Below are 27,069 nucleotides of genomic sequence, written 5' to 3' on the forward strand. Positions count from 1 at the left end.
AGCATTAAACGGTTCTGGTAGATATTGAAAGATTAAAAATAGAAATCTATTTTTACAAAATAGAAAAATACATCATTTTCTCTTTTATTTGTGTATGAACACAACATGTTTTTCATCCCTTTGTTCTGTGTTCTCCTTTACACCTATGGTGAGTGGCAACTTTAAAAACAAGATTCTAGGACAGGATACTTGGTGCCTGGTGTCTAAATGAATAAAGCCTCCTAATTGAAAAGACCTTAGAGGTCATCTAGTCTGACCCATAACGCATGATTTTCCCCTTGACAGCATTCCAGACAAATGAAGTCCAGCTTCTGCTTCAACATTTCATTTTTTTCTATGCATTTTTTCCTAAATGTTAGAAAATCCTTCCTCACTGGTAAAATCTAACTTGTAACTCCAACCCATTGGTTCTTGGTTTGCCTTCCAGGGTGATGAAAAAGAATTAATTCTTCCTGTTCCTCATAGTCTCTTGAATAGTTAGATTGCTGTGGCTGTCAAATCTTTTCTTCATGGTAAACATTCACAGAGCTTATATTTATTCCTCAAAAGTAAGGATTTTGAATTTTTCAGTTCCCTCTAAGTGAACAAATTGCTTGTATTCATTTAAAAATTGAACCCAGACCAAACAACTGAAAGGTAAAGTGGCAGGTTATCGCTTTCCTTATTTAGACACTAAACTTGGCAGCTTCATTTGCATCAATTTACCTTATGATAGAAAAGATCCTCCAGATCTTCCTTTCTTTCCAACACTTATTAAATCATACATCCTCCATTTGAACTCTGGCAGCTGGGTTTTGGAGCTGGATTTACAAGTTGTCACATTTGGCCCCTTGTTTAACTAGTTGAGATCCTTTTAGATCCTGAATCTATCTATGAAGGCATTCAGATTGGCTTCTAGTTTCATATTGTCTATAAATTTGGTAAATATCAGATCTTTAGCCATGTAGTTTTTAAGAAATACTACAGAGGACAGAATCCTGTGCTTTGCCATAGGGACCTTTCAATGTTTGATACATATCAATAACGTGCACTCCTGTAGGTATGCTAATCACTTAGCTTATGCATCTTGAGTATTTTTATTATGGTCCAAAGAAAATAAGACTTTTTTTTTTCATTGTTGACCATGTCTTGCCAAAACCCAAGCATTCCTCTCATCTACGGTCTGGTAACCTTTAAGAAGGAAATCATGTCAAGATATTGAACCAACGCTTGTTCCCATCATCATCTCTTTTAGAATCGGTTCCAAAATCTTGGCTGAGTCTGGCATCATACCAGCCTGCACTTTGGAAGAGGTGATAGCTGGGGTGGGAAGATACAAGATGAGGAAATGAGAAAACAAAAACATGGTAGTGATGCAACACTAAGTCCTCGAGCTTCACTGCAAACAATTGCTTTCTCCTTCACCTTTTAGCTTCAAATGGGCTGCTGTGGCAAATCTGATACAGCACAACAGCTTTAGAGGTTTACCTTGACTGATTTTACCGAGCAAACGAATGCAGTAAAATGATCTGCTTCAAACGTAGGTAGAAATGAGAAACGGAAATAGAAAACTATGAAACAGCTCCAATGCCGCAGCGAAGCTGTAGCAGGTGGGCGCCCTCCACTCGGAAGGCCCAAGATGGCTGGGCGAGGAACCGGACGCGGCTGCCCGGAGCTCAGCTCCCCACGCCCGGGCCCTACTCTAGGGAAGACGGGGTCGCGGAACGCCCCCGGTACGTCACCGATTACGTAATCCCACTCGCCTGCAAATGTGCCGCAGGGCGGCAGCCCCGCCCCTAGCCCCTCCCCCTGAAAAGCGCGGTGGCCCGTGTCGCACGTGAAGCATGCTGGGATTAGCTCTCGAGCCTCCCGGCAGCCCCTGCGACGGGCGCGGTACGTAAGGAGCTGGCCGGCGACGGCCGTTCTCCGTAAGATGGCGGATCGGCGGCGGCAGCGCGCTTCGCAGGACACGGAGGACGAGGAGTCTGGTGCTTCGGGCTCAGACAGCGGCGGCTCCCCGGCGCGGGGCGGCGGGAGCTGCAGCGGTAGCGCAGGAGGCGGTGGCAGCGGCTCTCTGCCTTCCCAGCGCGGAGGCCGAGCTGGAGCCCTTCATCTGCGGCGGGTGGAGAGCGGGGGGGCCAAGAGCGCTGAGGAGTCGGAATGTGTGAGTGCGCGCGGGTGGGCCGGGCCGGGCCGGGCCGGGGGGCGGGGTGTAGGTGGTGAAGGGACGCTGGGAGTTGATGGTAGATGCTGGGGCGTATTGTCTTAGAGAAGAGAGCTATCCCAGTGCAGTGTGCATCCGGAGCCCCGAGGGAGGAGGTGGTGTTGGGGTTTCTGGGGGAAGGGCAGACCCGCTGCACGTGAAAAGAGGATCTTTATTCAGAAATTGGGGCTGGAAGTGAAGAGACCGGACCTCCCTCGTTTGCTACTTGTTAAAGATGTACCTTTTCTCATCTCCCTTTTCAACCATTTTGTGTTGAGTTTTCAGTTCCCCACCCTCTGGGTATCAAGGAACTAAATCATGTCATCTTCTTTCCTTCAGGAGAGTGAAGATGGCATCGAGGGCGATGGTGAGTAACATCATGACAAGTATTTTGCCCGTCAACTCACATCACCTATTTCCACCAGTTGACATCCTCTCAGACCGTTAAGGATTTGGGGGCGGGTACCACTGAGTGGCTCTTTGTAACACAATGCCTACAAGCTTACGTTTTAGCAGTATGATCTTGGGCAAATCACTCATTGAGCCTGTTTCCCATTTGTAACTGGGAATTATGATTTTCTCTCTCTGATAGAGTGATGTCAGAATTGAACGAGGGTCTTAGCTTGACTCAAAAAGCAGTGAGTAATAACTTTTTTCTTTACATATTTCTGTTTCCTTTCAGCTGTTCTGTCGGATTATGAAAGTGCAGAAGACTCTGAAGTGAGTGTGATAGGCTTTTTTTTTTCCCTATGGTATATGGGTTGGAAATTTTTTGATGTATTTTAAGAACGTGTATACACCTGTGGTTCAAAAGTACCATGACCTCCTTGTTATTTCTCTTGGGCATTCTTCATTTATGCTTCTCAAAAACTGTTATTAAAGGTCTTGTTTATTTAGAGTGAGAGAAGTTTGGTGCATTCCACATCAGGTTTCATGTGTTAGTACTGTTAGTAGTTGGCTTTTCACCCTGTCTGAAGAAAATAAGTTTCTAAATAAGAGAATGAGAACATCCTGAAGCCCTTCACAGAATAAGAGTTCCTTTTATGCTAGGAAGTGAAACCAGCTAATTGAATTTTTTTTTTTTTCCAAGTGTATGTGAAGACCTTAAAAGGAGAGGATCCTGAGTTGTTTGTATCAGAAATATCCCTGTTTCTAGGGAGCTTTCTCCCTCCTTAAATTCAGGAGAAAATATCCATAAGCCAAGCTTTTGTGACTTTATTTGTTTTGGTTAGGTGAACTACTAGAGATGCTATTTGTTTCCTGGGGTTGAATAAAGTCCTAATTTCTGGAATTTGGGTCATGAGGTTATGGGCAGGAGGAATTGGATTGTGGATCAAAGGTTCATTCTGTAAGTTTTGTAGAACTGTTACTACATATTAGATTTCCATTACATCCTGGAGATGCAACAGCAAACACTATACTAAAATTTCTGTCTTTAGGAATGACTTAGGAAGTCAGATAAACATGCAGGCAGTCCTACGAGTTGGTGACAACTGCTGGGGATAGGCTTAAGCTTAAGCAGGGTGTTAATGGCTGAGTACTGACTCCATCTTAGGCCGTCGAGAATAAGTTGGAGTTAGTCAGGCCATGTTTTAGGCAGAGGGAACAACAGCTGTGAAAATCCAGACACAGGAGAGAAAACTGAATATTTGGAAACTTGGAAGTAGTTTGGTGTGGCTGGAATATTGTTAGGATGGATACCAGAAATAAAGGCTAATTAGTGAACAGGGATCAGATCATGAAGGGGTTTACTTGTTCCTTTTCTTCATTATGCACCTGCTGTATGCCAGGAGTTGTACAAGGCACTAGAATAAAAGACAAACATAGTTTTGCTCTCCTGGAATTTACATTCTGGGGAAAAATAGACAACTTTAAGCAAGTAATTACAGTAATGTTTGGTGTCGTGATATCAGAAGCACAGGGCGCTTTGGAAGCACATGGCAGGGGCAATGAATTGTTTGGAAACGCTTAGAGGATGGGATGTTGAAATAGAGACTTGAAGGGTGAGTAGGAGTGAGCCAGGCAGTATTCTAAGCAGAGGGAACACTGTTTGGGAAGAAGGTCTAGAAGGGATGGACTGCATGACAAATTGGAGAATATGAAAAGTTTAGTGTGACTGGGGCTAAATGATGAGTCTGAGTCCAAATCTTAAAATACCTTGTAAGCCTGATTAGAATGTATTTGGATTTTATTCTAAGGAAGTAAGAAAGCATAACAAGGTTTTAAACAAGTGTGATATGGATTAGACTTAAATTTTAAAGAACTGTTTTTCAGAACTAAGGAACTCCTGCATCAGAAAATCCAATTGGAAAAAAAAAAAAGAAAAAGAAAAAAGAAAATCCAGTTGGCCAGTTCTTTTTTTTTTTTTTTTCAGTTGGCCAGTTCTACTGAAACAAAATCTTGCAGAGGGAGGGAAGACTCAGGCATTTATGTTAACAAATCCTGGATTGATGCTTAAGCACAATAACATTGAGAATTATTATAACAATTTTGTTTGCAATGATAGTTGATCTGAGGGGAGCAAGATCGGAGGCAGGAAAGCTAGTTAAAGCTATTGTGGACACTGAGTGTATACTGTATATTGGCAAATTGTATTTGTTTACTTAAAAGATTTTATTCATTTATTCATGAGAGACAGACATAGGCAGAGGGAGAAGCAGGCTCCTTGCGGAGAGCCTGATGCAGGACTGGATCCCAGGACCCCGGGATCACTACTTGATCCAAAGGCAGACACTCAACCACTGAGCCACCCAGGTGCCTTGGCAAAGTGAATTTAAATAAAATATGTATGTATTTATTTATAAAAATTTTATTCATTTATTCATGAGAGACACAGAGAGAGGGAGAGGCAAAGACATAGGCAGAAGGCAGGCCCCATGCAAGGAGCCCGACCCAATCCCGGGACTCCAGGATTACGCCCTGGGCCGAAGGCAGGCACCAAACCACTGAGCCACCCAAGGATCCCCAAAACAAAATAATTTTTTTAAAAAAAAGCTATTATGGAAGTCTAGGAAGCAGTAAGCATGGACTGGAGTGGAGTAGTAGCCGTGAAAGTAGAAGTGGACAGAATTGAAAGTTATTTAGGTTATGGAATTCCCAGAATGTGGTGATTAATGAGATGCCTTATTTTCTCTGAAGTCAGTGATGAAGTTATCTGCAATGAGTAAAAGGGAGATAAGAAGTTTTGGGGTGAGGAATGTTTGCAGTAGTCACTAGAGAATGGAAACCCTGGAAACACTGTCAGGCGGTATGGAGTGTTCAGTGAGGTTTGGTGATTGTGAATTTATAGCATCTCACTATTCTGTATGTAAATGAGTTTGGTTGTTATCCTAATAACGAGAAAGAAGGCTACTGAAGGTCTCATTATGGGGAATGAAGCAAGACTTGGGACATGGAGAACCGTTAAGAGATTGTTAGGATAAGCCAAAGAACATCATGGTGCCCTAAAGAAGAGACATGGCAGTGGGACTCAGATTTGAGAGATGTTTAGGTGGTACTAACAGAACTTCTTGATTGATTGACTAAGGAGCTTGAATTAAGGAGTCAAAAGGATGCCCAAATTGATGAATGATGTTATTCCCTAAGAATGAGACCCAGGAGATTTCATGGAGGACATTGATGGGTGAAGTTTTGGATGTTTTGAAATTGAGGCCTGTGGGACTTTGAAATGGCAATATATAGTAATATGGCCTAACAATTGAGAAGAAAGCCTAGTTCTACTCTGTCCAATACAATAGTCACCAGCCAGATGTGGCTCTATAGTTAAACTTAAAACTTCAGTTCTTCAGTTGCAAAGCCACATTTTAAGTACTTAATAGCCATGTGTGGCCAGTGGCTGCTATATTGGACAGCATAGATAAAAAGATTTCCGTCATTCTAGAATTGTATCGGACGGTACTAGTTTAGATTCAGAAAAAAGATCTGGTGTCCTGGCTTCATAGTAATGCATTACTTGCTTGCTTTTTTTTTTTTTTGGTTACTAAATGTATACCTAGACACTACAGTTCAGTTTTGCCTATTAAAATTTGATCTGTCTCGGAACGCCTGAGCTGCTTAGCGGTTGAGTGTCTGCCTTCAGCTCAGGGCGTGATCCGGGAGTGCTGGGATCGAGTCCCACATCTGGCTCCCTGCGTTGAGCCTGCTTCTCCCTCTACCTGTCTCTGCCTCTCCCTCTCTGTGTCTCTCATAAATAAACAAATAAAATCTTTAATAAATAACTCCTTTCACAATTTAAAAAAATTGATGTCTCTTAGTCTGCAGGTTAGTTTTTCATCCCATTTCTTTTTTAAAATTTTTTGAAGATTTTATTTATTTATTTATTCATGAGAGACAGAGAGAGGCAGACTTAGGCAGAGGGAGAAGCAGGCTCAGTGCTGGGAGCCTGATGAAGGACTCGATCCTGGAACTCCAGGATCACTCCCTGAGTTTGTTTTATCTTGAACAAAACTGACAATCAGTTTCTTTCCCTTAGAGGTCACTTGCTGTTTTTGTCTAGATATTCCCAGTATATTTTCTTTAAGGTCTGATAATTATGTTAGAATTTGTCAAAAAAAAAAAAAAAGATTTGTCTTGGTGGTGGTTTTTCTGGATCAGTGTTCACAGATATGAGATGTACTCTACTCTGTGTCATGGAACCCCTATCCATGGCAGTCTTCAGTATTTGACCCTTTCTCTCTCATCCTTTTTTTCTTCATCTCTGATTTTTCAAAATATTTTTAAATATTTTAAAGTCCGTGATAAAGTTACCTGCAAAGAGTAAAAGGGAGATGAGAGGTTTAATGAGGTAGCACTTTTTATTTTTACTTAAGGTGTTATTACTGTGGTTATTCACTCTTGTGTTCCTTCAAGTTTTAGACTTTGTAATACCTTCCTAGTTCTTTGGTTTAATCTTTGAGTTTTTCTAATTTTGATTGATGTTCTTTCATGCCTTACATAAGCTTCTTAATGTCTTTTTAGCTCATTTTGAAATAGAAGTTAGAATTTTGATATGATATGAGCCTGTCTTTCTGGCATATTTTCTTTTAGGAATGCTCTTCTACTTATTTCTTCCTCGTAATAAGTTTATATGGAATTTGACATCTCTATTTTTGTGTTGCTGATTTTTAAAAAAAAATTTTTTTTAATTTTTAAAAATTTTTAAAAAAATTTTTTAAATTTAAAGAAAAAAGAAAAGAGAGAGAGAAAGAACGAACGAACGAACCATGGTGGCTTGCTTTCTGAGACTTTTTGCTCTTGTTCCCTTCCCTAACTTGTTTTATAGCTTCTCTTCATTTCTTTTGCCCCTTTCCTGCTCAGTTTGATTCTCAAGTTTTTCTTTGGTATGGGGCCCTATTCTAGAAGGGAGCCCTGGCAGCTAGGTTAGTTGCAAGATTTCAGAGGTGTTAGCTCCAACCCTTTCAGTGCATTTTACTGCAGGACCCTCACGTTCAAATGCTATTGGAGATAGTCAAATCCCTCTTATTTGGAACTGTTGTTCTCAGATTAGCTTTCTATTATTATTATTATTTTTTTAAAGATTTTATTTATTTATTCATGATAGTTACACAGAGAGAGACAGAGAGGCAGAGACACAGGCAGAGGGAGAAGCAGGCTCCATGCAGGGAGCCCGATGTGGGATTCGATCCCAGGCCTCCAGGATCGCGCCCCGGGCCAAAGGCAGGTGCCAAACCGCTGCGCCACCCAGGGATCCCTAGCTTTCTATTAAATGTTGGTTTGATTAGTTTAGGATTCTCCTGTTCTCAATTCTGTGCTCTCTCTAAGGACAGTAGTCTGATGCAGGTCTTATGGCTGTTGGTGCTTTATTCCTTTATTCCTTTATTATTACTTTGTTGTGAATGTTGTTCAGAGGGTTTAAATTAGGACTTTGATTTTGCTGTCTAGAAGCCATAATTTCATGTGGAGATTTGAAGGGATCAAAAACTATGCTGCTGCCATTTTCCAGAATCCTCCAAGAGAATTTTTTAAAGAAAGTTGACTGTGAAAAGAAGGCTAGAGAGATGGTAGCTGGAAGGAAGACTGTGAGGTCAAGAGAGGTTTTGGTGGTTATTTTTTCAAGTTGGAGAATCCAGTATGGTTCAAAATTGAAGGAAGAAGTAGAAAGGGAAAGAAAAGAGAGAGAGTAGATAGTAAGTGTACTGGTGTCCTTGATTGACAATGTGAGAGGAAATAAGAACCAGTCAAGGGAAACATCTTCCATTGTAATTAGAGAGAGGTGGGAAGGAAAGATGTATGGGGGAGGAAACTGTTGTTTTCTTCTTCTTTTTCTTTTTCTTTTTTTTAAAGATTTATTTATTTATTCATGAGAGACACACAGAGAGAGAGAGAGAGAGAGGTGGAGACCTAGGCAGAGGGAGATGTTTTCTTCTTCATTTTGTTTTCCTCATGAAGTAGAAGGAAAAACATTGAATCGGGAATTTATTGGAGGGAAGGGGAGGGATTGTCAGACTCCAGGAGGTTTGAGTGGTTGAGGTTGCAGGTGGCACTGATGTATGAAGTTATAGGAATTTTTTTTTTTTAATATTTTTTATTTATTTATGATAGTCACACAGAGAGAGAGAGAGAGAGAAGCAGAGACATAGGCAGAGGGAGAAGCAGGCTCCATGCACCGGGAGCCCGACGTGGGATTCGATCCCGGGTCTCCAGGATCACGCCCCGGGCCAAAGGCAGGCGCCAAACTGCTGCGCCACCCAGGGATCCCTTTTTTTTTTTTTTAAACCTCTTTGTTGATGTTTAATGGTCTGACTGAAGACCTAGAAAAGGCAGACATTTTAGTTGATCCAGTCTTGGGCACAAGGGAGTGGCAGGGGACTTGGTGATTGGAATCTAGTAGTGATTGAAATAAGTGGGCTGTGGAAACTAAAGAGAGAGGAAGGTGAATGTGGAAGAAGATGGATGGATAGGGAGAAGGTGGGAGGGTTAAAGAAGTGGATGTCTTAGGTTGGAGATGAGAGGGTAAAGGAATAACTAAGTAAGAATAGGCATAAAAATGGTATCCCTGGGTGGCTTGGCTGTTTGGCGCCTGCCTTTGGCCCAGGGCGTGGTCTTGGGGTCCCGGGATCGGGTCCCACGTCTGGCTCCCTGCGTGGGGCCTGCTTCTCCCTCTGCCTAGGTCTGCTTATGTACTCTCACTCTTGCTGTCTCTCAAATAAATGAGTAAAATCTTAAAAAAACAAACAAACCCAGCTTTATTGAGATATAATTTACATACCTTATAATTTATCCATTTAAGGTGTACAATTTTGTGGTTTTTAGTATATATGTAGATATATGCAACTATTACAATATTAGTTTCAGAGCATTTTCATCACCTTGGAAAAAACCTTGTTGCCTTTAGCGTTTGTTTCTCCCCGCCCCCTAGTTTTTCCATCCTCATCCTTTGGTCCATAAGCAATCACACATCTACTTTTTTTTTTTTTTTTTTTTTTTTAAGATTTTACTTAGGAATCCCTGGGTGTCTCAGTGGTTTGGTGCCTGCCTTCGGCCCAGAGCGTGATCCTGGAGTCCCGGGATCGAGTGCCACATCGAGCTTCCTGCATGAAGCCTGCTTCTCCTCTGCTGCCCCGCCCCCCCATCTCTCATGAATAAATAAATAAAATCTTTAAAAAAAAAAAAGATTTTATTTATTCATGAGAGACACAGAGAGGGAGAGAGGCAGAGACACAGAAGACAAGCAGGCTCCATGCAGGGAGCCTGACATGGGACTCGATCCCAGGACTCTAGGATCACGCCCTGGGCCGAAGGCAGGCACCAAACTGCTGAGCCACCCAAGGATCCCCCAATCACACATCTACTTTTTGTTTCTAGGAATTTTCCTATTCTGGCCTTTCATTTGAATGGAATCATAACATATGGACTTTTGTGACTGGCTTCTTTCATTTAGCATTATGTTTTCACAATTATTATCCATGTTGTAACATGTATCAGTACTTAATTCCTTTTTATGATGGCTCAGTAACATTGTGGTGTGTGGTGTACCATTGTTTGGAAATACCACATTTTGTTTATCCATTCATTCATTGATAGGCATTTGAGTTTCCTTTTTTTTTTGTTATGAATAATGTTGCTATTAACATCAGTGTACAATTTTTTCTTTGGATTTATGCTTTCATTTCTCTTGGTTCTGTATCTAGGAATGGAGTTGCTGAGTCATATGGTAACTGTGTGGGCTTTTTTTTTTTTAGTCTTTTTGTTTTTTTCTCAAAGATTCCTTTTTATTTATATGAGAAAGAGAGAGCACACGTGCATGCAAGCACCAGCAGGGAAAGGGATGGGTAGAGGGATAAAGAGACTCCACTGAGTAGGGATCCTGAAGCAGGGCCTGAACCCAGGATCACAACCTGAGCTAAAGTCAGATGCCCAATTGACTGAGCCACCTAGGTGCCTCATAGTAACTATGTTTAATTGAATGAGGAACTGTCCAACTATTTTCCAAAGCAGCTGGACCATTTTACATTCCCAACAGCAATATATGGAAATTCCAAATTTCTTCAAATACTCGCCAGGATGTAATGGTCGTGCCTTGACTTTTTCATTCTAGCCATCCTAGTAGGTGTAAAATGGTGCCTCATTTTGATTTGTATTTCCCTGGTGACTAATGATATTGAGCAATTTTTCCTTGTGCTTATTGACCATTTGTGTATCTTCCTTGGAAAGAATACCTATTCAGAAAAAAAAAAAAAGAATACCTATTCAGTTACTTTTTAATTGGGTTGTCTATCTATTGAGTTGTAAGAGTTCTTTGTAAAATATTCTAGATATAATTCCTTATCAGATATAGGATTTGCAAATCTTTTTTTCCCATTCTGTCGGTTTTCATTTTTTTTTTTTTTTATTTAAAGATTTTATTTATTTATTCGTAGAGACAGAAAGAGAGGGGCAGCAGAGGAGGCAGAGGCACAGCCAGAGGGAGAAGCAGGCTCCATGCAGGGAGCCTGACTTGGGACTCGATCCAGCGTCCCCAGGATCACACCCCAGGCTGCAGGCGGCGCTAAACCGCTGCGCCACCGGGGCTGCCCGGTTTTCTTTTTTTTGATAACATCAGGTTTCAATTTTGATGAAGTCCAATATATCTGTTTTTTCTTTTTGCTTGTGCTTCCCCCCCACCCCCCATTTGAGAGAGAGAGAGAGACCGAGCACAAGCAGGGCAAAGGGAAAGGGAGAAGCAGACTGCCTGCTGAGCAGGGAGCCCGATGCAGGGCTTGATCCCAGTACCCTGAGATCATAGCCCTAGCCAAAGACAGACACTTAACCGTCTGAGCCACCCAGATACCCCTTGCTTCTGCTTTTGATGTCATATCTAGGAGGGTTTGCTGAATCCATGCCAAAACCAGAATCCTGAAGATTAACTCCTACATTTTCTTTTAAGAGTTCTATAGTTTTAACTCTTATATTTAGGTTTTTAATCCATTTTGAGTTAATTTTTTAAAATATTTTATTTATTTGAGAGCGAGAGAAGGAGAGCATGATTGGGGGGAGGGGCAGAGGGAGAGAGAGAAGCGGACTTCCCACTGAGCAGGGAACCTGATGTGCAGCTAGATCTCAGAACCCTGGGTCATGACCTAAGCTGAAGGCAGACCTTAACTGAGCCACCCAGGTGTCCCTAATTTTTTTTAAATTTATATTTATTTATTATTATTATTTTTTTATTTTATTTATTTTTTTTATATTTATTTATTAGAGAGCAAGCAGAGGGAAGGGGTAGAGGGAGAGAGGGAGTCTTAAAGCAGACTCCTCACTTAGCTGAGAGCCTGATGGGGGTCTTGGTCTCGCTACCCAGAGATCACCATTTGAGCCAAAACCAAGAGTTGGGCACTTAACAGGCTATACCACCATTTTTTGAGTTAATTTTTGTATATAGGGTGAGGTAAGGGTCTAACTTCCCATTTTTTGCATGTGGCAGTTTTGATCAAAGGAGTACTTAAGAGCTTTTAAAGAGGAGCAGGTTTACTTTATATATATATATATATATATATATATATATATATGGCATAAAAGTGAAATGTATAGGAGCGCCTGGATGGCACATTTATTTATTTATTTATTTATGATAGTCACAGAGAGCGAGAGAGAGGCAGAGACACAGGCAGAGGGAGAAGCAGGCTCCATGCACCGGGAGCCCGACGTGGGATTCGATCCTGGGTCTCCAGGATCGCGCCCTGGGCCAAAGGCAGGCGCCAAACCGCTGCGCCACCCAGGGATCCCTGGATGGCACTTTAAAAATATATATATATGGCATAAAAGTGAAATGTATAGGAGCGCCTGGATGGCACAAGAGTGGTGTCCCAACTCTTGTTTTTGGCTCGAGTGATTGTGAGATGGAGCCCCAAATCAGGCTCTCTGCTCAGCATGGAGTCTGCTTGAGATTTTCTCTCACTTTCCCTGCCCCTCCTCTTATATGTATGCGTTCTCTCTCTCTCTCTCTCTCTCTCTCTCTCAAATAAATCTAAATAAGTAAATAAAATGTGTGGGAAGGGCTCCTGGTTGGTTCAGTCAGCAGAACATGTGACTCTTGATCTCAGGGTCATGAGTTCAAGCCCCATGCTGGATATGGAGCCTACTTTAAAAACGTATAGGAGTTCTAGATAAGACTTGTCTGGAGTGTGGCCATGGAAACAAATGCCTGTAGCAGAGATGAAGACTGAGCACCTTGCTGGTCTTCCAAGTCAGTGGCAGGGTGGGCTGACCCAGGGCATAGAGTTATAGTTAGGTGACAGGAGCCTCAGGGGTGTAGGAGTTTAAAATGAGGCTGGAACAAAAAAAATAAAATTAAATTAAAAAATGAGGCTGGAGAACTTAGATCTGGAAAAGACTTTGAGAATGAGGAAGATACAAACTCCACGTCATAGTCTGATATATATAGGGCACGAAAGAATGTGCTAAAACTCTGTGTGAGAATGCTACCAGGGAAGCAGTTGCTTTAGGGGAGAGCTAGGCTTCAGAGTTGGGAAGAGTGTCCATTGAAGGTACAATTAGCAGTAGGAGAGTTTGTCTCTGGAAAAGGATTTTGATGTCCACCCTTAGCAAAAGCAGTGTGGTCCAAGGATAGCCACTTTTTGGCTTCATTAGACCAGATTTTGACTCTAATTTGGAGTCTCCTCAGCATTACAATGTTTGTATCTTTCTGTCCTGCCCTGGAAACAAAATTAGTGTTTTCATTTGGAATAAAAGAGTTGCCTCATTTGACATTCCACCATGGCCTAGAGAGGGTAGAGCATAAAACAAAGTTCTCTCATTAATCATTCCAATACTATTTTGAGATGTTTGAATTTAGTCTGTGTGTGTGTATGTGTGTTTGGTGGGGACTGATAAATTAAGGTCCATATACATATTAAACGAGACTCTTGGGATTTCTGCATCAGAACATACAGGGAACATAGGATCAGGGAAATAACTGAATGATTACCACCCACCCTTCCCCATCTCAAAAGGAAGGTAACCTCTTGTGACTGAGGGGAAATGAGAAAAATTAAGGGTACTTGGTTATTAAAAAGCTATCGGTAAAGGCTTAATCCTTATAGGGTTGGTGTGGGGTCTCCTTCAAATTGTGGGTTTCACAACAGTATCACCTCTTTGGGAATCCTCACCCAGAACATGTAGAGGCTGAGATACCTGAATGCTGAGCAGGGAAAAGGAGTTAATTGGTTTCTCTGGGCCAGTTGGACAGACTTCACTCTATCTAAGGAAACGGCAGAAACTTAGAGCTCGAGAGCTTCTTGCTTCATCAGGAATCTTACAGTGGGACTCTTGGATCACATTTCTTTTTTTTTTTTTTTTTTAATTTATTTTATTTTATTTATTTATGATAAGCACACAGTGAGAGAGGGAGAGAGGCAGAGACATAGGCAGAGGGAGAAGCAGGCTCCATGCACCGGGAGCCCGATGTGGGATTCGATCCCGGGTCTCCAGGATCGCGCCCTGGGCCAAAGGCAGGCGCCAAACTGCTGCGCCACCCAGGAATCCCCTTGGATCACATTTCTGATTTAGTCTGGGTCTGGAGTTCTGAGAGGGTCTGGTGCAGGTCAGGTATCAGACCCAGTAGGAGAATAAGACCAATGTGCACATATCTACCAGGTGGCAGAGGGATAATTGGCACTATGACCTGTTAACCCAACAATGGGGACTAGCCCACCTTCCCCTGAACCCATTTCTTTGTGTCTTTTCGGGTTTCTAAACATACTGCCCACCCTAGCCTATAGCTGTGCCTCTGGAGGTCCAAATCCTGACAAGTCTGTGAAATGAGAGTATTCTAAAGCCAGTTCCCTCAGCATGAGCTTTAGTTGCTCCTTTTCCCTGCCTAGAACTAGCCACACCTCTCTTACCTGACCCTTTCTGGTGGCCCCTATTTAGAAGATGGCCTAAGGGCGCTCCTCTGTATGAACAGACCCAGCAGTTTCTCCATCACAAGCAGGATTGTCTAATATTGATGTGGCAGGAGAGGGAAGGAATAGTAGAGAGGTGAGAGAGCACACAGGCTTGGTTTTCATTTCTAAAATGCAATAGTCAGGGGCACTTGGGTGGTTCAGTTGGTTGGGCATCTGCCTTTGGCTCAGGTCAGGATCCTGGGGTCCTGAGACTGAGCCTCGCATCAGGCTCCCTGCTTTGCTCAGTGAGGAGTTCTCTCTCCCCCTCTGCCCCTCCCCTTGTTCCTGTTTGCCCACTCTCAAAATAAAATCTTAAAAAAAAAAAAAAATAGGATCCCTGGGTGGCTCAGCGGTTCAGTGCCTGCCTTTGGCCCAGGGCGCGATCCTGGAGTCCCGGGATCAAGTCCCATGTTGGGCTCCCGGCATGGAGCCTGCTTCTCCCTCCTCCTGTGTCTCTGCCTCTCTCTCTCTCTCTTTCTGTGTGTCTATCATAAACAAATAAATAAATCCTTAAAAAAAAAGGCAAGACAAAAATAGTTTGTGCTGTTTAAAAAAAAAAAATAGGGGCATCTGGGCGGCTCAGTTCATTCAGCATCTGCCTTTGGCTCAAGTCACGATCCTGGCATCCTTTGATCAAGCCCTGCATCAGGCTCTCTGCTCAGCTGGGAGTCTACTCCCTCTCCTTCTTTTCCCTGCTTATGCTCGCTCTCTCTCTCTCTCTCTGTCTGTCAAATAAATAGAATCTCTAAAAAAAAGAAAATGTGAATGGTCACACAAGTTTTCTGAAATTTTCTAAGTCAGAATTTTATAATTATATCATTCTGGACAGAATTGTTGGCTAGGAGGATCTCATGCTACAGAAAGTTGAGTATTCCTATCAGGATACAAAAAATGTAAGCCACTGTTTCCCAATTTGAAGGTAAATAGTGCCTGAGAAATCATAGGATTATTATGAAGAGTTTGCAAATTCACTAGTTCAGTTAATGTTATTTATAGACTAAATTATACATTTTCCACCTTTATGGACTACTGTTTTTGAATATATAAATTAATACAATATAAGTTTATTTTGGAATATTACTGAATATATAGGAGTTTTTCATCATACTTTTTTTTTCAGTCAGTGGATATTATATTAAGCTCTTGTCTGTGGAGATCCATGAAAATTTTAGGGCATAAAAGAGGTCCACACAATCTAAAAGGTTGAGAATCTGCCCTAAGCCATTTTGAGATGAGAGAATTCACAACTTGAGTTAGAGTGTAGTTTTTAGGTCCTGCGTGTTTAAGAAACAATTCATGAAGATGGAGGTAAATTATCAAAGATTAATCTCTTTCTGTATGCTAGACAGTTAAAGCCTCCTTTTCAGGGGCACATGGGTGGCTCAGTAACCACTGAGCATCTGAGCATCTGCCTTTGGTTCAGGTTGTGATTGTGGGGTCCTAGGATTGAGTCCTGCGTTGGGCACCCCACAGGGAGCCTGCTTCTCCCTCTGCCTCTGCTTCTCTCTGAAAAATAAATAACAATCTTTAAAAAAAAAAAGCCTCCTTTTCGTATCTCCTAGGATTCTTCCCCAGAGGCTACCACTGTTAACATTTCCTTGAATATCTTCTTGGGAAGCTTATGTGCATCTGTATAAATGTGTGTATATATTATATGTATTTTTTTATTGTGCTCTTTTTTTTTTTTTTTGGTGCCCCGTTCTCTAGAAATTTTAGTAAGAGTATTGATGTGTTTGCTTTTAATTCTTTTTTTTTTTTTTAAGATTTTATTTATTCATGAGAATACACAGAGAAGAGAGAGAGGGAGGCAGAGACACAGGGAGAGGGAGAAGCAAGCTCCATGCAGGGAGCCCCACGCGGGACCTGATCCCGGGTCTCCAGGATCACACTCTGGGCTGAAGGTGGTGCTAAACTGCTGAGCCACCCGGGCTTCCCTGTTTGCTTTTAATTCTTAATTATAGTAAAAGTTCATTAGAAAATAACCTAAAGAATGGAAAATTTAAAAATGCACCATTTCCAATTGACAAGGAAACTTTTTTCAGGGTGAAGAAGGGGAGTATAGTGAAGAGGAAAACTCCAAAGTAGAGCTGAAATCAGAAGCCAATGATGCTGCTAACTCTTCAGCCAAAGAAGAGAAGGGAGAAGAAAAGCCTGACACCAAAGGCACTGTGACTGGAGAGAGGCAGAGTGGGGATGGGCAGGTCAGTATCCACCAGAGGCCTCCATTTTGGGGGTCAGAATAAGGGCTCTTAACCTTGGAGAGAATAAGAAGCCCTTTATCTGTCCTCCAGGAGAGCACAGAACCTGTGGAGAACAAAGTGGGTAAAAAAGGCCCTAAGCATTTGGATGATGATGAAGATCGAAAGAACCCAGCATACATACCCCGGAAAGGACTCTTCTTTGAGCATGATCTTCGAGGGCAAACTCAGGAGGAGGAAGTCAGGTAAGAGCCACTTGTTGCTGCTCTATTTATAGGCCAGGCACTTTGCTGATTTACTGCTCACAGTACTTTCAGGTTATTATGATTATCCCTTTTGTACAAATGAGGAAAGTGAGGCTTAAGTTTTTTGGTAATTCTTGGTGGAGGAGCTGGGATCTGGACCCACACTTCCACTGCCTTCCTTAATCTGAGGCTCAAGCCTCTGGGACATGAAGTACATGTGTAGGTTGCTGTATAGGTGAGAGATGTTTCCAAGGTGCCCACCCAGCACTTTGAAGTAAAGTCTTTCCTCATTTCTCTCCCTGTTCTGTTTGAGCCCAGCAGGCCCTAAGGTGCCGTGATTTTCTCTTGGTTTTATATAATCCATCTGGGAAGATGGGGAGACCCTTGAAGTGTTCTACCGTTTCCCTCCCCAACCCTCTTTTTTTTTCATGAACATCTTTATTTGGCAGAGTCTGCCAACCTCAGACACTTTTCCCTGGTTTTATCCAGACCCAAGGGGCGTCAGCGAAAGCTATGGAAGGATGAAGGTCGCTGGGAACACGACAAGTTTCGAGAAGATGAACAAGCTCCAAAGTCCCGACAGGAGCTCATTGCTCTTTATGGCTATGACATACGCTCAGCTCACAATCCTGATGACATCAAACCCCGAAGAATCCGGAAACCCAGGTGAGAAAATTTGGAGTTATATTTATAGAAGGAACTCTTTTTATTTTCTGAATTTTAATTTAATTTAAAAATTTAAAAAATTTTTATTTATTAATTTGAGAAAGCGAGATAGCAGGAGAGAGCATGAGCTGGGGGCAGGGAGAGGGAGAAGCAGGCTCCCTGATGAGCAGGGAGCCAGATGTGGAGCTTGATCCTAGGACCCTGGAATCATGACCTGAGCTGAAGGCAGCCGCTTTACTGACTGAGCCACTAGGTACCCCAACACTCTGCTTTTCAAAGTGCCATTCCAACTTATAACTTAGTGGTTGGAGGGATATGGGAAGTCTCCCTAACCCTCAGTTTATATCTGTAGTGGTCTCGCTTCTTTTCTTTTCTCTTTTCTTTTCTTTTCTTTTTTTCTTTTTCTTTTTTTTTTTCTTTTCTTTTCTTTCTTTCCTTTTCTTTTCTTTCTTTCCTTCTTTCTTCTTTTCTTTTCTTTTCTTTTCTTTTCTTTTCTTTTCTTTTCTTTTCTTTTCTTTTCTTTTCTTTTCTTTTCTTTCTTTTCTTCAAAATTTCATTTATTTGACAGAACACAAGAGTGGCAGGGAGAGGGAGAAGCAGGCTCCCTGCTAAGCAGGGAGCCCAACATGGGACTCCATCCTAGGACCCTGGGATCATGACGAGCTGAAGGGAGATGCCTAACCAACTAAGCCACCAAGGCAATCCTCTAGTGGCCTCTTTTGTTATTTCTTTTCTTAAGACGTTTGCCATTCCGTTTATTCAGGTTTGGGAGTCCTCCACAAAGAGATCCAAACTGGATTGTTGAGCGGCCAAACAAGTCCCATCGCCACCAGGGTCCTGGGGGTACCCTACCACCAAGGACATTTATCAACAGGAACGCTGCAGGTACTGGCCGAATGTCTGCTCCCAGGAATTACTCTCGATCTGGGGGCTTCAAGGAAGGTCGTGCTGGTTTTAGGCCTGTGGAAGCTGGTGGGCAGCACGGTGGCCGATCTGGTGAGACTGTTAAACATGAAAGCAGTTACCGATCACGGCGCCTAGAGCAGACTCCTGTGAGGGACCCATCTCCAGAAGCTGATGCTGAAGTGCTCGGCAGTCCCGAGAAGGAAGAGGCGGTCTCAGAGATACCAGCTGCTGCCCCTGATACTGCACCACCAGCCCCTGACAGGCCTGTTGAGAAGAAATCCTACTCCCGGGCAAGAAGAACCAGAATCAAAGCTGGAGATGCAGTCAAGGTTGCAGAGGAGGTGCCCCCTCCACCTGAAGGGCTGAACCCAGCACCTCCAGTCCCAGAAACGACCCCTCCTCCACCTGCTAAGACTGGAAACTGGGAGGCTTCAGTGGATTCTACTACAAGTGGACTTGAGCAAGATGTGGCACAACTAAACATAACAGAACAGAACTGGAGTCCAGGGCAACCTTCGTTCCTGCAACCACGTGAGCTTCGAAGTAGGTACCTTAGGGTTTGACTAGCTTTTTTCCCTATACATCACTGAGTTTGGGGGCATGGGATTTAGACCCCCCATGCAGAGAAATGGGGTCTGACAGATATCTTTGTTTTCATTAACTGAAAGAAATGGATGGATTCACAGGTATTTTCATCCAAAGACCTCAGAGAGTTTTTATCTGTTACCTAAGACTACCCCCCACTACTTTGCCTCCTATTACCAGACCAGTCATTAGTATTGAGCTCCTGCATGCAGACTCTTTTACCCATTCTCTGTAGGAAAAGTTGGAAGAAGGTGGCAGTGTTCTTATTATATGAGCTAACGGTTAAATATTTGAAGGCAGGGATGCCTGAGTGGCTCAGCAGTTGAGCATCTTCCTTTACCCCAGGGCGTGATCCCAGATCCCAGGATCGAGTCCCACATGAGGCTCCCTGCATGGAGCCTGCTACTCCCTCTGCCTGTGTCTGCCTCTCTTTGTCTCTGATGAATAAATAAATAACATCTTAAAAAATAATAATAGAATAAAATAAATTTGAAGGCAGAAACTTACACTTTTGACCATTTGGATGAGAATATTCTAATCTCTTTAAAAGGAAAGCCTAATTTCCTTAATGTAGAGCTAGGCTGCACCATAGAATGTTCTATAGTATAAGAAGTTTTTGACTACTTCTAATTTGGCCAGAGTGACTGAGGAACTGAACTTTTAATTTTAATAAACTGAAATTTAAATAACCACATGTGGCTACTGGATATCACATTGGACTGCATAGTTCTAGAAACTAGGACCTATCTACCACTGCTCTTGCTCATCTATTTTTGTCTCCCTCCAATCAGGTAGATCAGAGGATCTTTTCCTTAGTTTCTGAAATTTTTTTTTTTTTATATTTTATTCATTTTTTCATGAGAGACACAGAGAGAGGTAGAAATATAGACAGAGCGAGAAGGCTCCCTGCAGGGAGCCCAATGCAGGACTCGATCCCAGGACCCCAGGATCATGACCTGAGCCAAAGGCAGACATCTGCTCAATCACTGAGCCACCCAAGAGTCCCTAGTTTCTGAAATCTGATTTGAACTTAAAGTTTGTAAATCCTCATTTGGACTGGGAGTTTCAGCATCCTTCTCTGGTGTTCATAATTTTTATTTATTTTTTTAAATTTGTATGTATGTATTTATTTATTTAAATGATTTTATTTATTTATTCAGAGAGACACATAGAGAGAGTCAGAGACACAGGCAGGGGGAGAAGCAGGCTCCATGCAAGGAGCCAGATGCGGGACTTGATCCCGGAACTCCAGAATCACGACCGGAGCTGAAGGCAGAGGCTCAACTGCTGAGCCCCCAGGCATCCCAATGTGCATGATTTTTAAATACCAAAAACCAGTGTAGCCTAAATTGGACCTGGAGTTGATCTTTGGGTGGAGGAGTATATCCTTCTACTGGTATTTTATTACCATTGGAAGACAGTCTCTAAAATATCCTTTGTTTTTTTTTTTTTTATCCTGAGTCATTTTCAGCCAGAGGTGGGTATCTTCCTGAACGTCTAGCCCAGAACTCTGTGGTCAGGGATAATCGAGCAAATTCACAGAATGTCCAGTTGTTGCACAGAAGGGCTGAGATTTTTCAATATGTTTGATAATATTCTGTGTAATTTTAACCTCCTAGAGATTCTATACAGGGAAGGATTTGGTGGGAAAAATTTGAACTTGCATTTTCTCATTGAAGTCTTTTTTTCTTTTCACATTCAAAGGCGTTATTGATGTGTTAAGGTTGCAGTCTGTGGGGGCAAATTTCCAAATGCTGGTGTTGACAGGAAGCAGAGCTACTTTAAAAGGAATTTTGTTAGTTTTAAAGAAGAAAGCATTTTTCTATGTTGGATTCTTAAACTTTCCATTTTCTTGATGTTCTCTTTAGTCCCACTCATACCTATTTTCTCTGTAGCCATGACTTTTTTTGGTGTATCACAGGTATGCCCAACCATATACACATGGGAGCAGGACCTCCACCTCAGTTTAACCGGATGGAAGAAATGGTACAGAAAGGGAAAGCAGTAGTTGGGGGAGGGGGGTTGTTGCATGCATCATTTGTTCACTGTTTAAACCAAGATAAGGTCTTGGAGTCCGTTTTCCATTGATTTACCCATATTTAATTTGGCTCTCCAGAAAGGGTAGCAAGGTCTTCGTTCAGATCCTGATGTATATTGTTGGTTTTTCAATTCATTTTGCAAATACTCCTTTATTTTTCTTCAAGAGAAAGAAAGTACAGGGCAGGGGGCAAGGCAGTAAGTGCAGAGGGAAAGGGAGAAAGAGAATCCTAAGCAATTCTCCACAGTGGAACCCAACCATGGGGCTTGGTCTCATGACCTTGAGATTGTGACCTGAGCTGATATTGAGTCAGATGCTTAACTGGCTGACGTACCCAGGCACCCCTATTCTTTTTGTTTTTTACGTTGTTTTTTTTTTTTTTTTTTCTATATTTAATTTCTGCATCCCACTGGGGCTCAAAAGACCCAAGATCAAGAGTTGCATGCTCTTCTGACTGAGTCAGTCAGGAGTCCCTCATTTTGCAAATACTGTTTAAACATGTTCCATGTACCAAGTGTGTGTTTACCTTTAAAGGAAGGGGGACCTGATATGAGAGCCAGCTCTCTGGGAGTCTTTCTGCTCAGACCTCTTTATTTCAGGGTGTCCAGGGTGGGCGAGCCAAACGCTATTCCTCTCAGCGGCAAAGACCTGTACCAGAGCCCCCTGCTCCTCCTGTGCACATCAGTATCATGGAAGGCCATTACTATGATCCACGTGAGTTTTTTCTTGTTGTTCAGGCACCTTTCTTAGTAGGATGAAGTGAACTAAGAAACCAGCTTCTTGCCTCCTGAATTTCCCTTCTGACTTCTCACAGTGATTATCAAACATTTTCTGGCTGCTGTTTTCTTCACATGGAAAATTGAGACCATCTTTTAAAGGGTTTGGGGGACAAGGAGATTGGTCCATGTGATATGAAGAGTGAGAGTTTATGAGAGTCCCAATGTGATATCTTACAGTGCAGTTCCAGGGACCAATCTATACCCATGGTGACAGCCCTGCCCCACTGCCTCCTCAGGGCATGATTGTGCAGCCAGAAATGCACCTTCCCCACCCAGGTAAGCTTTGCACCTCTGCTTGTATGCTTCCAGTACATGAGGATATGTGTTGGGGGCTTCACAAACTCCATCCTCCTGAGTTCTGTACTGCTTGCTCACAGGGTTGGCCGCTCTGGTTGCTTGGGCAGCAAACTCCTCTTGGGTCCATCCTGAGGACTTCCGTCCTGAGTCTGTCTGTGCTGAGCAGGGCAGCCAGACCATCCTAGGGAAATTGTGTCATCTTCTATTTCCGTTTTTGTCTTCTCTTCTTGTCTAGGTTTACATCCCCACCAGACACCGGCACCTCTGCCCAATCCAGGCCTCTATCCCCCACCAGTGTCCATGTCTCCAGGACAGCCACCACCTCAGCAGTTGCTTGCTCCTACTTACTTTTCTGCTCCAGGCGTCATGAACTTTGGTAATCCCAGCTACCCTTATGCTCCAGGGGCACTGCCTCCCCCACCGCCTCCTCATCTGTATCCTAATACACAGGTAAGATGGCTAATGAGCAGATTTTTCTAGGTACACATCCTATAAATCAGACAAGGATGTGGTATGGGGAGAATGGTTAAAGAATTTGAGAGAACATTTCAGTGCCACTGATTTTGCATGTGGCGCCAGGACACCTCTTGGTGGTCAGGAGCTAGAAATGCAGCTTATGTAATGCCCATCATCTCTTCTCTTCTGTTTCTTTAATGATGTTTCATTAAAGTGTTGAATAGGGATCCCTGGGTGGTGCAGCGGTTTAGTGCCTGTCTTTGGCCCAGGGCGTGATCCTGGAGACCCGGGATCGAATCCCACGTCGGGCTCCTGGTACATGGAGCCTGCTTCTCCCTCTGCCTATGTCTCTGCCTCTCTCTCTGTGTGACTATCATAAATAAATAAAAATTAAAAAAAAAATAAAGTGTTGAATAAAGAAGATATATTATTCTTACCCCTCCCTGTACTTTTTTTTTTTTTTAAGACTTTATTTATTCATAGAGACACACACAGAGAAAGAGAGAGAGAGAGGCAGAGACACAGGCAGCAGGCAGAGGGAGAAGCAGGCTCCATGCAGGGAGCCCGACAAGGGACTCGATCCCGGGTCTCTAGGATCACGCCCCGGGCTGCAGGTGGTGCTAAACCACTGCACCACTGGGGCTGCCTCCTCCATGTACTTCTTAATTCCAAACAGGTTGACACCATCTGGTATGTGAGGTGTCACCACTGAGCTCAGCCTCTTCCATTTTTCAGTTGATGGTAGGAATTAGAGAAAACTAAGTAGTACTTTGAAGAAGTAGGAACCATAACATAATTAGGATATAGTAAGGCAGAAATGAATAATCACTTATTTTAAAGGGGGGCAGCTTAGAGATTTATAAAGTTCCTCAGCTCTTTTATTTTTGTGCCTGAATGATGTTTCCTGTTCATCATAGTTTAGGTGAATTTATCACTAACTTTTTCTTCTGCCTTATTGGGGTCCCAGGCCCCATCACAGGTATATGGAGGAGTGACCTACTATAACCCCGCCCAGCAGCAGGTGCAGCCAAAGCCCTCCCCACCCCGGAGGACTCCCCAGCCAGTCACCATCAAGCCCCCACCACCTGAGGTATGAGAGCTGCTTCCAGCCTCAGTGGGCTTTCCTTTTCCCTAGAAGATTTCTCTCCTTTTCTGGATGTGTCTCCATAGTCTTTTTTTTTTTTTTTTTTTTTTTTTTTTAAATAACTGGTAACAAATTCTAACTTTGTTATTTCAGGTTGTAAGCAGGGGTTCCAGTTAATATGAGTTTCTAAATATTTTAAATCAAACAACATATAAAAGTAAGTATATAATATACTATGATTCTTGCAAATTTTTGAAACTAATGCTTATGCTTACTTGCATAACAGTTCCCTAATTAATGATTTAAGTTGTAATCCCGAGATACCTTATGGGGAGGTTTACATGAGTCTCAAAATTTGCCAGCTGCTTTGTTTTGTGAATGCACTGAGCAGGATTGAAGCAGAAACCATTGTTAAATTGACAGAATTTTGTTTGGGAAGCTGCAAGGAAAAAATGCAGGAGGGTATTTTGTTTTAGGGAAAGGGGAAATATCAATTTGACGTCTTTGCAGCAAAGCCAGTTTAAAAGGATATGGAGAAAGACCATGGGGATTTTATTGTTGTTTTGTTAGGGACTTTAAAACACAAATATTTAGAAATGTGGCTTTTTGAAAACAGCTTGTAAATGACCAGAAGATCCATTAATACTTTGATGATTCTTCCCTTTTCCCCACCCCTGTCAGAGAACCCAGGAAAGAAGAGAAATACAACTGGCTGTTTACTACCAGGAGGGCTTCAAAGATATAGGGTGGCTCCTACCAGCAAGCAGCTGAAGGAGGAGGACCCCTGCCCTCCTCTGAGGATAGGTTCTGTTGGAGACAGGGACAAACAAGTGGACTTCCTCCCATCTCCACTCTTTACTTGAGTTGGCTGTGCTCAGAGGAGCAGAGATCCAGTGAGCTCAGGCTTCTGGGTCTGTAGATTAGAAGCCCCGCCCCCCCGCCCTTTTTTTTTTTTTTTTTTTTTTAACTCTTCACTTTTTCCTGGGAAATTCAAGTGTCTTCTCCCAGGGAAGTTTCCTTCCTGTTTATTTTGTTTCCTAAGATGTTTGTTTTTAAAGCCTAGCTTGCTATTCTTAAATTAATATTCTTTTAGTTTCTTTCTTCTCTGCCTTTAAATGAGACGAGTTCATCCTTCTATTTGTTAGCTCCTCTGGTTTCTCCTTTGGTTTTTCCCTGCATCCCAGATAATTGATATTTTACCAGCCAGTTTTCCTGCACCAAGTCTGCAAAGAGGTGGCCTTTTGGTTTTGGCTGGCCTTTGTTATTGTATACTTGGATTTTCTTAATTCCTCTAACCCTATGGAAGCAGAGCCGTCCACAGAGTATCTCATTGTGTGGAGAAAAGCTCAAAGTGTGTGGTAGGAACCCTTCTTCTTGACTTCAGTTTTCCAGAATCTGAGCCTCCATCAGTCCCTGTACTGTGGTAGGCATCAGTCCTCTACTTGAGGGCAAAGTCTGTACAGTGGGGAGAGATGGCAAACCAGATGCTTTTGTGAAAAAGGGAAAGTGGAGTAAGCCTTTGCACCTTAGGGGTCTGTGTTCACATAGTCCTCAGGGCTCAATCTTTGAGGTAAGTGGAATTAGGGGGCCCTGCTTCTCTTTCTATTCCTCCTATCATGTCCCCTTTCCAGTTGCAGTGGACCAATGCATCTCTCTAGAGGCAGACACTGTCCAGCAAACAGTCTACCCAATACTTTGCAGTTGGTCTTCTCCATGTCTTTCCTGCTACAAGTGTTTTAGATGTTACTACCTGATTTCCCCCAAGTTCTGCTCCTGTCCCTGAAAACAGAAGATACCACATTTGGGCTTCAGGCCTAAGGAAACCAGTCACTTTCAGGGCAGGGGCTCCTCCCCTCTTTTCCTCCCTATCCATGGCACTGCCTCTGCAGAAGAGATTCCTATTGCTGCAACACTTGTGTCTGCCAGGGGTAACTTGGCCACTGTCCCTGTCCTACAGAACCTGAGGGAGATGGTGGTGGCTCTGTCTCTCCCAAGTAATGTCACTGTTTCTATTCCTTCTCTCCAGCAGCTGATCTAACCACTCTTGAGTCACAGGTGTGGGGTGGGGAGTGGGGAGAGGCACTCAAGCTGTAAGCCCCAAGGAGGAAATAACTAAGAGATTCTTCCAGGAGTGGCTGGTGGTTGTGCCTTTTGTAGGCTGTCCCCTTTGCCTTAAACCTGAAGATGTCTCCTCAAGCCTGTGGGCAGCATGCCCAGATTCCCAGACCTTAAGACACTGTGACAGTTGTCTCTGTTGGTCCACTGTGTTTTGTTGCAAGAATTTCTCCGTGTGTGTTGTTATTGTTTGTTACTATTTTAAAGGGTGCACATTTGTGATCAGCATTGTGACTTCGAGATAATAAAATTTAGACTGTAAACTTGGCTCCTTTGCCAGTGTTTTGCATGAGTCTTGATTTGGGAGGGATAGGAGAGGACTTGCTGATTCCCCTAGAGCCACAGTCACAACTCAAGCCAACTCAAGACTTGTGAAATGGAACTCCTGAGAGATGAGCCCATAGGTATGTCTGTACTTCCATTAGTTATCTTTTCCTAACTACATGTTAGGATACCGTGCAATCCCTTAGATTGGAAGTGTCATGGACAGAAAAACTAATGAAAGGTAGCTCTCCTTTTTGCCTTTGATAGTGTTTGGCAGGAGAGTTTCCCAGGGTAATGTACCCAGTGTTAATACAACTGTACCAGGTCCTAGATGAGGGGGAGGCATTAGGTAGCTAGCTTTCTTGAAAAGTAAAGACACACTGGCACTAAAGTGCCAAGAACCACAGCCTAAGTGGGAGGCTTCTCAGTCTTCGTAAACGTAAAGAGCAGTTGAGACCACCAGCTGTGGCTTATTTTGCCAGATACCTAGGCCACTGGGTCTCTGATGTGCCCAGGCCAGTTCCTAGCTTTGAAGTGACTTTTCTTTCAGATCCTGGATAGGGTGGAAGTTTATGATAGAGGTTGATCCTGGTGTGGGGGAGCAATTGAATTTAATGTGGAGCTGGTGGCATCTGTTCTTGGGTACCACAAATCCTTGTACACTGGGGACATGGACTTCATGGTATACCTTAAAACAGTTGGGACTCCCCCTACATCCCCTGGTGCTGCTGCTTGAGCCATGGGCCATGACTCTCTTAACCCTTATCCCTAATCCTCTTAATGTCCATTTGCTTTCCTCCTCCCCCACAGGGTGATGGGTAACTACGGGCCTGATCTCCAGGGTCATGCAAAGAATGCCAGCCAGTCTTTGGGGAAGGTTATGGCAGGAGGAATG

The 27,069-nt window shown here is 42.9% G+C and overlaps 1 protein-coding gene across 1 annotated transcript; it reads left to right on the top strand.

Annotated features, from left to right (window-relative positions):
• Positions 1–1,846: 1,846 nt before the first annotated feature.
• Positions 1,847–26,177, top strand: CASC3 (CASC3 exon junction complex subunit). Its single transcript, XM_077853107.1, has 14 exons — positions 1,847–2,143; positions 2,522–2,549; positions 2,865–2,902; positions 16,584–16,742; positions 16,833–16,984; positions 17,474–17,650; positions 18,414–19,099; positions 21,063–21,127; positions 21,779–21,893; positions 22,136–22,234; positions 22,491–22,705; positions 23,679–23,801; positions 23,949–24,012; positions 24,477–26,177. The coding sequence occupies exons 1-13, from the start codon at positions 1,913–1,915 to the stop codon at positions 23,970–23,972; spliced, it is 2,112 nt and encodes a 703-aa protein (XP_077709233.1). The 5' UTR covers positions 1,847–1,912; the 3' UTR covers positions 23,973–24,012; positions 24,477–26,177.
• Positions 26,178–27,069: the final 892 nt, after the last annotated feature.

The sequence above is a fragment of the Canis aureus genome, chromosome 16 (assembly GCF_053574225.1).
Source record: "Canis aureus isolate CA01 chromosome 16, VMU_Caureus_v.1.0, whole genome shotgun sequence".
Taxonomy (NCBI): domain Eukaryota; kingdom Metazoa; phylum Chordata; class Mammalia; order Carnivora; family Canidae; genus Canis; species Canis aureus.